This window comes from Molossus molossus, unplaced genomic scaffold (assembly GCF_014108415.1).
Source record: "Molossus molossus isolate mMolMol1 unplaced genomic scaffold, mMolMol1.p scaffold_m16_p_6, whole genome shotgun sequence".
Classification (NCBI taxonomy): domain Eukaryota; kingdom Metazoa; phylum Chordata; class Mammalia; order Chiroptera; family Molossidae; genus Molossus; species Molossus molossus.
The window spans coordinates 51,727,681-51,740,890 of NW_023425399.1; the positions used below are offsets into that span (position 1 = coordinate 51,727,681).

Sequence of the window (13,210 nt, forward strand, 5' to 3'; positions counted from 1 at the left end):
GAGAACAGGCAGGCAGGTGAGAATTTCTGACCTGCTAAGACTGCTTAGTTCTAGAGCCTTAGGACCTAGGGGAGGAAGGCCAACCATCAGGAGAGGTTGTGTCCCAAGTGGGCTTACATACTGAGCTGGGGCACACCTTTGTACCTGAATAGCAGAGGCAGGAAAAGTCCCCTGAGGGGCCAGCTCAAGGTCCCATTCTTATTAAGTCACAGTTCTCTGAGAGGTCACCAGTGCCAGGGGAGGGGGGAAACTGGTTTGACAAGAGCCACCACCAGTTGAGTTAAGGAGGTGATGCTCATAGGCCAGAACTCAAGTCCCTGCATTCCAGTAGCCTATCCTTTCAATAGTCAGGGGCTTATCCAGGGTCTGTGGTGAAACCCCAACACCCATGCATTGACATGGCCACATCCAATAAGCTTGCTAAGCATGAGGTTGAAAGGGTCACCTATATAGGCCTTTATTTTGGAAAATGCCTGCCACATCTGGAGATGGCCCTCCCTGAAAGAAGGGAGGAAATAAAAACCCTCTTCCTCTACTTTATAGTCACTCTTGCTCCACCCATGTGGTCTGGCTCTGCGAGTGACCTGGGGCCAGAGGCTGGTCCTGGGTGGGGCTGTAGGCAGCACTGAGAAAGCAACAGAGACCACCACCAGGATTTTATTAAATAAATGCTCAGTCTAGGGCCAGGTTAGGTAGACAGGTGGGCAGAAAGAGGGGGAAGTGCAGATCACTGGCACCTCCCCCGCTGTGAATGGTGGGACCTGCCTAGGGAGACAGGGACACCAAAGAAGGCAAGCAAGGTACATAGGGCAGGAAAGATGGAACCATCAGAGTCCATTCCGCAAGTGCTGGGAAGGGATAAAAGAACCCAAGTCTTCCCACATTCTCATGAGTGGTGCTGGGAAGCTCAGTGTGGTCCCAAGACCTCATGCCTCCTGCCCTATTCTCCATGCCCAGTTCAGGAAGTGTGGGACTAACCAGCCGGTGGTGGCTGGCCTGCTGTGTCACTGTCTTTCCAATAAGAGCTTAGGTTGCATGGCAGCAGGAGAGAGAGCCACATGCCTGCCACTCACATTTTCCACAAAAATCCATGCTCTTGGCCACCAGCTTGCCAAAGCCTCTTCTACCTGCCTAGCTGGCATCCAAGTCCTCTCTCCAGGTACATCGCAGGTGCTGGCACCCGAGGCTCCAGGGTATTGGATTGGCCAGAGGAACAGGGAGGAGGGTGGAGATCTTCATGCTCCTTCAGGCAGTGAGCTCAGTGCTGGAGCTCAGGTTCCGACTTCCCCAGGAATTCCCTAGACCAGAGCACAATGGTCAGCCAAATATGAACTCAAAACAGAGATCCCACCTCCCCTAGTTCTCACAGCCTGTATGAAAAGCAGGAGAATGAGCCTAGAGGACAACAGGCAGGGCACCATCAGCATTGCAAAGTGAAAAACCAGGATATAAGCTACTCTTCTTAAACTTTAGAGTGATACTCTGGTCTCAATTTTCTGTAATACATTCCTCTTATGATAGGGAAAAATTACAACATCAGAGCAAACCCATACTCTTTCAGCTCACTGTTCCCTCTCAACAACCCAGGTCAGTGTGGCAAGGAATGGCAAACTGCTAAAAAAACTAGCTTTGCCCCTGAAACTTTCAAGGCAGGCAGAGGAGAGCTGAAGTGTGAAGTACAATTACATATGGAATGAAACTTGCTGAGGGCTGATTTGAACACTCCTAGGCTCAGAAGCCCTAGGAAGGTGAACTCACAGTCCAGAGTACAGTTTCCCTTCAAGCAGCTGGGGACAAACATGCTTTTCAGGAGCTGGCCCAGACCAGAGCACCCATGTGCTGTGTTTGCAAGAGGCAGGACCTGACAGGTATAAGTGAAAGGACCAAGGCCTGACCTACCAAGAACTGGGGAGTGTGAGCGTGCATTCCTATGTGTACGCCCGGACAACCTATACCACAGGGAGATAATGGGAATGGTCCAGGAAGGAGGGGTGATAAACACTCTCTGCCCGTCTCGGTGGAAATAAAAGGCTCTTAAATCATAATTGCTCTTAAACCCCACTGAGGCAGCTTTAGGGGACGAGCCTGCCGTATGTGTGGCCTGAGCTGTCGCCACCCAGGACAACATCCATGGTGAGAAGAGAACACCTCACCTCAGTATCCGAGGAAGCTCAGGGCTCTTGTAGATGTATTTGTGCCTGTAGCCGAGGTCTGAGTGAAAGGGGATAAACTGAACTTTGAAGTCTCGGAAGCTTCGAGATGGTGCAGCGATGTTGTAGAGCTGGGGAGGGAGAAATGAATGGGTCATCGCCCAGAGATAGTGGCCCTGTGAGTGACCTCTCCCTCATCAGAGGCCTGTCAGTGGCTGCTGCCTCTGTAGAGTAGCCCATGCCCCCCTCAAATAGCACTGATGCCCTGCAGTCTGCATGGCTGGGGCCAGGGCTGCTGACAGGAGCCCAACCCAGGCTCAGGCCCTCAGCCTGCAACTTAAGACTATATCTGTCCCTACACCTGTTTTTCAGACTGCCCCTGCCCCCCTCCTTAGGGGGTAGTGAGGTGAATGAGCCAGCACTACAGAAAAAGCCACATGCTTTGGGATGGTATAGTGGTCTAAAGCCTGGAGCAGCCCTGATGGCTCAGCCCTAGGGACTGGGATCGGTCAGGTGCCTCAGATTTTGCTGTGTGCCCAGGTCAAGGCCAGCCAATAAGCTGGCTCAAGTTCTGTCCTGGCTCAGCCCCTCCCTCCTCCTACCTCCAGGATGTCCAGACTGTGTGCCCAGACCTTCTAGAGGGAAAAGACCTGGCACTGGCAAACTCACCTGTACCTCAGACCTGTTCTGAAGCAAGAGTAGCCTGGGCATCATTCCCTCTAGCCTGCCCTGCCCCTCTTTATCACCATGACCAGACAATGCTGTCTCCTACTTTACACTCACCTATAAACTCAATCCTGCTTCCTGGCAGCAAAGGCAAAGCAAATTCAGCAAAAGCAAATGTGGAGGCCCCATGACAACATGGTAGACCTCTGACATTGCTCCAATCCCAAAGGCAAGAGAACAAATGAGAAGTTCTTTGTCAACACTACTGACAGGGACTGGAGGATCCTCTTCATTGAGGGGTCTGATCCTTCAGTCAATAACTTGTAAACTCTCCTGGCTGAGTCCCCTGTTGTCAAGTCTCTATCAGGCCAGAACCCTGTACTGGGACCTGGGCAACATTTGCTTATTTTTCATGTTTCCTGTTGTAAATGGCATTAGCTATTTAGCCCCTACCCCCACGCTGACAACAGCAGGCCCCTCCTGCACATTTGCCTATTCCTAGTCCAGTCAGTCCCAACATGGACCTGCTTGCTAGATGTCCCCTAAACCAGGGGCTGCATGGACACTCACCTTTCTGCCAAGCTGGAAGGGCACGACCGGATCATCCTCAGCATGCAGGATGAGCAGGGAGCAGGAGATGTGCTTCACACTGAAGGGAGAAGAAAGGACTAGACAAGATCCCAGGGAGATGGCTGGGGTCTCCTGGCACCCTGGATTCATCCTTGGCAGAGACCTGGGTTTAGGGAGTGTTTCACCATGGTGCTTAACAGTTCTAATTCTGCTGGGCTTCTTTCTACTAGAGAACTAAAAGTTGATTTCTAAGATGTTTCTATCAATATCTATTCTAGGTGCTAGGTATCAATCAAATCTAGAGATCAATTCATTCACCAAATCTGACCCCTGCATATTTTCTGAAAATTGAAAATGATTATTTTTGCCAGTAGACATATTTTTTAAAAGTTACAAAACAGCCCGGACAGTGTAGCTCAATGGTTGAGCGTCGACCCATGCACCAAGAGGCTGCTGATTTGATTCCTGGTCAGGGCACATGCCCAGGTTGTGGGCCAAATCCCCAGTTGGGGGCATGCAGGAGGCAGCCAATCGATGTTCTCTCTCATCGATGTTTCTCTCTCTCTCCCCCTCTCCCTTCCTCTCTGTCTAAAATCAATAAAAAAATAAAAATAAAAGTTACAAAACAATATTTACAAACTTAATATTTTAGGTGGGCCAAGAAAGTTACTACAAATAAATGTTACTAGGAACCTGTTGGTAAAAGTATCTATACCCTCTAATTTATCTTCGGTGTAAATAACATTTAAGGTCACTCTTGAATGTTTATAAGTAAATTAACATTTTCAATAGGTTCCCTTAATCCAAACCCTTCAACGAACCACATAATAGGCTGTGTCTCTTGGCTGCCTCAAAGAGGCCTCACAGTGAGCTGGTGGATGTGGTACCCACCTGGTCTTGGCGATTCCATACTGATCTAGGAGCTCAGTGAGGATAGTGCTGTGGCAAACCTGGCACCTGGCAGAACCTGGGACAGGGGGCTCGTCACCCCAGAGATGCCAATCCCATCAGGCAGTCTGTGTTTCTGCTAGTGGTGCACAAGCACAAACACTGTCACCTTATTCTGTTTCTGATAGTTCAAATTCTGAACTATCCACTTTTCAGATTTCCTACTATAGGCAGTTTGTCTTACCTTTACCTGCTCTAGAAGAGGCCTAGCTCATATGTTTCACCTTGGCAAGTATTTGGCAACAGACCTACCCACTAAGAGGGGACTCCTGAATTCTAGTGGGTGAGTGCTAATGGACCCCACAGCTGCCACCAATCAGCTATGGGGCAGGGCCAAAGGCAGCTGAGGGGGAGGGCAGCACTCACTGCTGCTGTTGTTCAGAAAAAAATCTAGTTTATTCAGACAATTCTTTCTTAAGTTCCAAAACAACAGTATTTACAATCAAGTATTGTGCTTATGTCTGCTCAAATTTTAGTTTGTTCTATTTTTATTTTTAGAACCAAAAATATAATTGAAGGGAAAAATAAGTTATTTTTCAATATTCTGTTTCAAAATGTAGATTTTTAAATATTAACTGGATATTTAGATAAGAAATTTTTTCCTTTCCTTTTTTTAATTAAAAAAAAAAACACCACATGAAATAAAGATATAAAAAAGACAATGTCACCAGAACATGAACATTGTTCAAAGAATGAGTCCTTAACTAGAATATTACTTTTGGTTTACCTAATAGAAATATTTTTAATAATACATTTTGTAACGTCTTTTCATAACCAATATGAATCAAATGGCTGAGGAAAAGTCATGTTTTGAATAACAGTTACTATTACTGCTTTAATACCTATTCAGGAATTCTGGTTTTTCCAAACTATTTTCAAATAAAAACCATATGGACAAAATACTCTGTTTTCATACAGCTTTTATTCCAGTCTTTCCATACTCCCTTTTTCTCTCAGGTGCATCTCTCTACCTACTTTCCCTTTATAAAGATATGTTGGTAGAGAAGAACTATAGTCTTCAGAATTCCATCTTATTTGGTTAATGTGACTGAAGAGACTTATCCTGGAAGTTCTCAGTGTTTTCCTAAATTGAAAAATTAAGTACTCTACCACAGTACTCACTTTTCATCATTTGCAAATTTAATTCCACTGCTTGTAATGGGATCGAGGAAGAACCAGTCAAACCCAGGGAAGTATCGATATATCTGAAGGAGACATGGAAACAATGTGCAGAAGCATCAGTTAAATGCTTGGTGTGGCTCAGTTGGATGAAGCATCATCCTATACACCAAAAGGTGGCAGGTTCAATTCCCAGTTGGGATGTGACGGGAGGTTTCTCTCTCACATAGATATTTCTCTCTCTCCCCCTTCTTCTCTCTAAATCAATCAATCAATGAATCAATAAACAAAATAAAATACCCACACAGAAGGCCAAAGTCAAGGGTTCAGACAGAGGGCGCTGAGTGCCCAGGGTATACCCTGCTTCCTAGCATATTGACCTGCAACCCTACCATAGCTCCTGCCCCACTGTGCCCTGACCACAAGACTCCCTCCTCAAGAGGTCCCAAAACCAGCTGCAGCAAGGGCTGTCTGCAAATAGGGTTCCTGCACCTCAGAGCAGCAGCCTGGAGAACAGATGTCCCACAGACATAACAGCCGCCACCCAGAGGAAAATGGGGGGCCATACGACTCAGGAGAAACATCAAAGAAGTAACACTAAAGAGGATTCTTGGTCTGCAACAGAGCAGCATGAGGTCAGGTGGTGGGCTGATACAGAGAACACTGCCTGCTAGGAAGCAGTGGAATGGAGGAGAAAGTAACAAGCCACAGAGGAGTTCCCCTGGACCAGGCGTCACCCTGAGATACAATGATGAGAGCCTGGCTGCTAAGCATGGTCTGTGGGGATGGAGAGTGAAAGTACCTACCAGCTCAATTCTGGGGAAACAGCTGGGGCAACAGCACCCAGCCTGGGCTGAGCCCCATGGGGCAACGATGCCTGTTGGGCAAACCATGCCTCGGGGGCAAGATTTCCTGTGGGTCCTGCTGCCCTGTGAACCTGTCCTACCTGGCTGCAAAATTATAAACTTCCTGGGCAGCTCTGGAGTCAGGTCAATGCCCAGAACTAAACAAGGATTCATTTTTAATAAATGTGCACTTATTAGAATATTTAAATCTTTGATTATTTTATTTTATACTCATTTACTATAGTCATTTTATGGTAATTACTTTAATGATAAAAATAAGTCCATTTTTAATAAGATCTCTACTTGCCACTGAGAATGGATGGCTCTTGGCTTCTTCGCGAATATTAGTGAATGGAGATTCCAATATAAGGGCATCTGGAGGGGTCTCTATATGAGTAAAACAAACAGGAAACTGTGAGACAGGCAAGAAGGCCAGACAAAACACAAGCTCCATGGCCCCATGGAGGATCTATGGGAGGGGTGGCCCCCAGAAAAGTCAGTGGAACCAGGGGTGCCAGCCTGGCCGGCATCCCACCAGGCCCTCCCACACTATTGGCACACAGAAGCAACCATGCAGGGGACCCTCAGGTGGCCTTGGATCGATCTTGAGAACCACATCTGCTAAAGCTGCTTATTTGGAGCCCAGTCCCTGGTGAGTATGCACCAGCTTCTCAAGAATACATGGGTGAATGCAGACTTAGGTCAGCTAAGGGTCTGCCCAGACCCTGGCCTCAATACAAAGCTCAAAGGGCTCCATGAGGACATTGGAGCACAGTCACTGTGTTGCTTGCCCACAAGCACCCACTTCACAAGAACTCACAGCAGAGCCTGGAACACAGCCAGCCTCTAAACACTCTGCCTACCCTGAGGGAGCCCCGGGACCAGGAGCCCATATACCAGAACTCATATGCCACATGAGTCCCTACCTCGCTCACAGAGGCGCCGCACCAGATTTGTTGCCACTCTGAAAACAGAAAAAACAGTTCAGTTGAATTTTGACAAAAGTTGTTTTACATGAGATTGTTCTAATACTAGAAAGTGACCAGAAAAGCCATGGGATCTGTGAAGCAACTGGCACGATTATAGGAAAGCGGGTAGGGGGACAAAAAATGCTCTAGGACTGTGGGTAAGCCCAGCTGCCCCAGTCTACCCTTTGATAAGAATGATAATGACAGCCACCCTTCATGTACCCAAGGCATATTCTTCAGCCTCACCAGGAAAAGCTTCTTCAGGATGCACAACACTGGCCCTCGGCTCATACCTGGTTGGAGTAAGTGCTGCTGAGGGACAGTGGGGACCAGGGTGACCCCATCAGCTGAGAGAAGGATGTGGTCTACCTGCACAGTTCTGGGGGCTTCTAGTTGTCCCACAACCACACTGGGCAGACAGCCATGGCAGGATGACCTGTTCCCCTCCCCACCCCAGGCACATCTCTAAGGGCACATGGGCTATTCTCCACATGAGGACAAGCCAGGAGGCCCTGTCCCAGACAATGCCCAGCCTGCAGGCCCTGGCCCAAATACAGCATTCTGTGCTCACTTTAGCAGCACATACACCAACTGCAGCATGCTATCCAAGGTGAGCAGCAACTTAAGAAAGGTGTTGCAGCTCCTGTGCTTGAAGGAAAGGCAGCAAGAAAAGACAAAACTCCTGAAGATTTTGGGCCTCAGGGCACTGACATCAGTGGCTCCTTTCAGAAACACTTTGAACTTCACATCAACAGAAACAATTTAGGTGACCCCAAATGGAACATTAAAGTGCTCCTTGTCTTGGCACTGCTGTCTTCCCCAAGTTCTCTGGTAAGCCAAGTATGGCCTATTTGGCCCAGTTGTTATAAATGCCCCTGGCTTGCAGTTATCAGAGCCCTGGCACTGGGGCCTGCTGGCCAGCACATGCAGTCCATAATCAGGGAATGTGAAACCCAAGTACAACTGGAACATAAAGCCCATCTGGTTTGCTCTCTGCTCTGTCTCCCCAGCGGCACAACCTCAGGCTGAGGAGAGTCTGCCCATCCTCCCTGCAGAGAGGGAGACCACCCTACAACTACCCATATGTGTCTTGAGTCACTTCTTAGGTTGAGGAGTTAAAGTAGTTCAAACCCTTGTGGTCTATTATACCACTTCATCCCCTGCTCTGCATGTGGAAGATAGACAAGGCTTGTTGGAACTAACAGTGCCACAGGATTCACTTTTAGGAAGCCCAGGCTAGAAAGTCACCCCAAGAAGACCTGCTCCCCCAAAGGCCACACCTTGCTGGGGACTCTTACCCAGTGCCTAGGGAGTGGCCCCAAATATAGATGGAGTTGTCTCCACTTCTTGCTTTGATCCAGTCAAAAACATGGAGTGCATCATAGGTCATGCCCCGCTCTGATGGTGTGCCTATTGAGTCACCCCAACCTGGAGGAGAGAAGTGGAAGAGAAGGAAGTCAAGCTCAGTTCATTGAAGCTCTTGAGGGGCAGGTCCAAACCCCTTTCTCAACAAGCAAGGCCCAGGCCTTTAGGAGCAATGCAAATCTGTGTAGTCAGAGCCATCATCATCCAACAGCTCCACATGCAGGGTGTCCTGACAAACCTGTTCCTATTTCTCTCATCTCCTTACCCAATTAGAATCCCTGAACCCAAAGGCTGCCACATGCCCTTGCCTGTGATGAGCAGCAATGCAAAAGTGTGGTAGGCAGTTAGACATGAGCAGAGTAAGAATGTCTGGCCAGGTATAGATGGTCACCAGGGCAGAAAGCCCCAGGTGCCTAGAAAAGGACAACTGCAGGGTGGGACCTCATTCCCAGGGTGACCTTCCCTCCCCTAGCATATCACTGGTCATGCAGTTTGGACCCCCTGACCTTTCCTCCCTAGAGATAACATTTAGGCCTCATTTGTATTTCAGCTCCAGGCCCAGAGAAACAGGAAAACCAGACAAGCTGACCTCAGGACCAGCTGCACTGACTAACAACCCCCTGCCCTGGCACCAACCTGAAAGTGTTAGAGGCTGGAGGAAGAAATAGAATAGTGGGAACTAGCTATAGTTATAAGAAATATTAATCATGCTCTGTTAAACATGATTGCTTTGTTCTGATGAAACAAAGCACATTCTGACCTGGCTGGGAATTACATTCCCCAGGCCTGGGAGCTAACCCTGAAATGTGGCCCATTCTCCTTATCTGAGAACTGCCCCCTCCATCATGAAAAGACTAGAACCTTGGAGTCCTGGAGGCGGTGCACTGGAGACCATCCTTCATAGCCCCCAGCCTACATTCTCCAGCCCACATTACTTCCTCATGCCTGTAATCTGTAACTGGTTTTCCCATTGTTATTCCTTTTACCTGCGTCCCCATGTGATCTTTGTCCTTCTACCCAATGTAAGCAGTTGGCTTATGGGAGGGAGGGGGAGAGCAGATTTTTCAGGGATGACCCACTGCTCTCCCATACTACCAGCAATATTGGAATAAATGCTCATATACCATTCAACCTTGTTGTGGCTCATGTAGTGACAGGCAGCCTGGATCCATTTGTTGTAGGGTTTCTTTTTCTGGCATTTCTGCCGGGACCATAAGCGGGACCCCTCTGAGGTGAGTGTTGGGGATCCTGCTTGCTTTCTGGGGCCGAGGCCTGGACTCTTTTATTTGCAGCACTGCGAGGAATTTTCCTATTCTGAGTCCCAACCACAACCTCAGCAATCCCAGTCATCTCACCTAAGTTGAATCAAGCGTTCTATAACTCTGTAATGAGAAGCATCCATTTTCTGTTGTCTCCTATCTGGTGTAAGCTTGGTCAGCTCCTGGTTGCAAGCAACCTCTCATGGGTCATTGCCTGGTCTCTGCACCTGAGCCTGACCAACTTACAGTTGAGTAACAGCCCTGTATGGCACAGGGCACTCTGTCTGGTATTCTGTCTGGCTGTGCACGGTAAGCCCCAAATGATTGTCTGTCTGTTGTAAGAACTTGCAAATACTGTATATTAAGTTTTGCCTTGTGTAAATTTGTCTGTAATTTTGCCTAAATTGTTTAAGGATGGGTGCTGGTGGCTTGATCCTAAAAGATGCTCCATTATGATAGATCTTGGGGGATTGGGTTACTTAGGCTTATCCACCAATGACAAAGAGGAAAATAGTGTTTTACTATAATACTGCTTAGCTTATATATGCTCTAGATTCTAGGGAAAGGTGGTCATTAAATGGGTCTTTAAATTATTATATTATATTACAGTTAGAACTGTTTAGTCAGAGTTTGGGGAAATGGGGGGAAGTGCTGTATGTTCAAACTTTTATGTCTTTGCATAATTCTGATTCAAAAGAAAATAAGGAAGGGGCTAAGTTGATGGTTCAAAAAAAAGATGTGGTACCTGTAATACAAAAAGGTAGAGGAGAGGGAGGAATAGGAAGAGGAAGAGGCTGCCTTGCGGTCCATAGTTAGAAGACCTCTTCAAGTGCTTCAGAAGCTGGAGATCTCTCCTTATCCTGAACCACTGGGTACTGAAAATGAGCCTGAGATGGCTGTCATCTAGAACAGTGGTTCTCAACATCCCTAATGCCACAACTCCTTAATACAGTTCCTCATGTTGTGGTGATCCCCAACCATAAAATTATTTTTGTTGCTACTTGATAACTGTAATTTTGCTACTGTTATGTAGCAAAGGGGTCGCAACCCACAGGTTGAAAACTGCTGCTCTAGAATGAGGCAGGGAACTGAATTTGGAAAGGACAGAGCTAATTCTCTAGCAGGAAAATTCCGTCTCTGTCATCTAGTGGTAGAAGTCACTGAGAATGTGCACCCAGCAGCATATTATTGGGCCCATACTCCATTCTCCACCTCAGATTTGCTAAACTGGGAAAGTACCAATCCCTCCTACCAGGATGACCCTACCAAGACCACAGATTTTATTGTTTCCATATTCGCCACTCATAACCACAACCGGGCTGATATACAGGCACTCTTAAATATCCTCACTGGGGATAAGAGAAGACTAGTGTTTGGGAAAGCGCAAAGAAGCAGAGCAGCTCCATGAGAAGGACCCAAATACCTTTGACCCGGCCCACACTATTCCTCTAGTTGAGCCCAATTGGGATCCCAATGATGAGGTACCACCTTGACTTGAACACTTTAAGACATGAATTACTGAGGACTTGGGAGGGAAGTTCAAAAGCAAATGAGTCTAAACATGGTACAGGCAGTCAGCAGAAGACAGATGAGGTCCCCTCCGCCTTTCAAGAACAAGTTTTTCATATGTACAGAAAATTCTCTGATATAGACCCTCAAGCGACTGAAAATATTCGCATGGTAAACTGGACTTTTATTAGGAAGAGTTTTCCAGACATTAGAAAAAAATTGCAGACAGTGGATGGGACATTTGGAATAAATACCTCACAATTGGTTGATATTGCTTACAAGATTTACAAGAGGGAAATGAAAAAAACCCAAATGGCTACTGTCATTGTAGCTAAAGGCAGAGAGGGCTAAAAGAAAAGGAAAGAAAAGAAGGCTTCCTCTGTCCCCTGATCAATGTGCATACTGCAAAGGCAAGGGCCACTGGAAGAATGAATGCCCAAAGAGGGAAGAAAACTGGGGAGAGAAAAATAATCACGTTAAATGAGGAGGTCAGCTCAGATGAGGATTGCCAGGGCCCAGAGGCTCAGCCACTCCAAGAGTCAATCTCTATTCTCCCCCAGGAGCCTCGGGTACAATTAACAGTGAGGGAGTAAAAAGTGGACTTTCTGATTGATACAGGGGCTACCTACTCTGTCCTCAACACTCCTCTAACCAAACACTCATCCCAAACAGTGATGGCAAAAGGATTCTTTGGAACTCTGGAGCACCAACCCTTTTTGAAGCCATGAGAGTGTATGATTGGTGATGTTCAGCTAACTCATAAATTTCTATATGCCCCTGAATGCCCCATTCCTCTCCTAGGAAGAGACTTGCTTTCTAAACCTCAGACTCAGATCCCTTCCTTCCTGGAGGAACAACAGCTACACCTATAGGTTCCGCAGGAACATGCCTGGCAGTTACTTGTATCAGATCAAGGTAAGCCTGAACCCCTGCTATTCCCAGCTGAAATAGAGGCCCAGGTATAGCCATCAGTAGGGGCTCAAGGGGAACCAGGAAGAGCCAAATGGGCTTTGCCAGTCAGGACTGAACTAAAACCAGCAGCAAAATTTCCACACAAGAAGCAGTATCCTTTGAAAAAGAAGACCTTAGAAGGAATCTGAACATTGATTCAAAAATTTCTGAAATTTGATCTAATTCGACCATGCTGGTACTCATATAACACTCCTATACTGCCAGTAAAGAAACCCCAAATGGGAATATCAGTTTGTTCAGGACCTACTGACTATAAATGAAATCACTCAGGACATACATTCTACTGTCCCCAATCCTTACACCCTAATTAATGGGATACCTGGAGAGAATGACTGGTACTCAGTACTCAAAGACTTTCTTCTGTATGCTGGTCAACTTCACAGCTGCTTTTTGCCAGTTGAATGGCAAGACCTGAAGACTCTGGTTAAGACTCAGTAGTGTTGGACAGTCCTTCCCCAGGGGTTCAAGAACTTCCCGACCATTTTATTATTATTATTATTTATTTATTTGAGAAAGAGAAGAAGAAAGAGATAGAAATATCAATGAGAGAGAACATCAAGTGGCTGCCTCCTGCATGGCCCCCACTGGGGATCGGGCCCACAACCTGGGCATGTGCCCTGACTGGGAATTGAACTGGTGACTTCTTGGTGCATGGATCAACACTCAACCACTGAGCCACACTGGCCTTGCTCCCCTACCATTTTTATGGAGATGTTGTAGGCCAATGAAAAGCTAGGAAAATTCTGAAACAAGAGGAATAGGGAAACTAAGGCAGGAAATTAAACAAAGCCAAAGAGCTTTGCAGATTGCTTGTAGCAGGGCCTTGTCTTGAGAACAAG

General features: G+C 46.9%; 1 protein-coding gene across 6 annotated transcripts in view; it reads right to left on the bottom strand.

The window, feature by feature from the left end:
• Positions 1-519: 519 nt before the first annotated feature.
• The window catches only part of ABHD12 (abhydrolase domain containing 12, lysophospholipase), a 100,177-nt gene continuing 87,486 nt past the window's right edge, over positions 520-13,210 (bottom strand). For 3 of the 6 annotated variants that reach the window (XM_036244016.1, XM_036244014.1, XM_036244015.1), the window contains exons 7-13: positions 8,565-8,694; positions 7,225-7,262; positions 6,606-6,685; positions 5,457-5,539; positions 3,387-3,465; positions 2,154-2,281; positions 524-1,298 (exon numbers count right to left, since the gene is read on the bottom strand). In XM_036244016.1, the coding sequence (XP_036099909.1) occupies positions 1,259-1,298; positions 2,154-2,281; positions 3,387-3,465; positions 5,457-5,539; positions 6,606-6,685; positions 7,225-7,262; positions 8,565-8,694 (578 nt within the window). In that variant the 3' untranslated portion in view covers positions 524-1,258. Of the gene's footprint in view, positions 1,299-2,153; positions 2,282-3,386; positions 3,466-5,456; positions 5,540-6,605; positions 6,686-7,224; positions 7,263-8,564; positions 8,695-13,210 lie in introns of all 6 variants that reach the window. The other 3 variants (XM_036244013.1, XM_036244019.1, XM_036244017.1) reach the window with 3 other exon arrangements.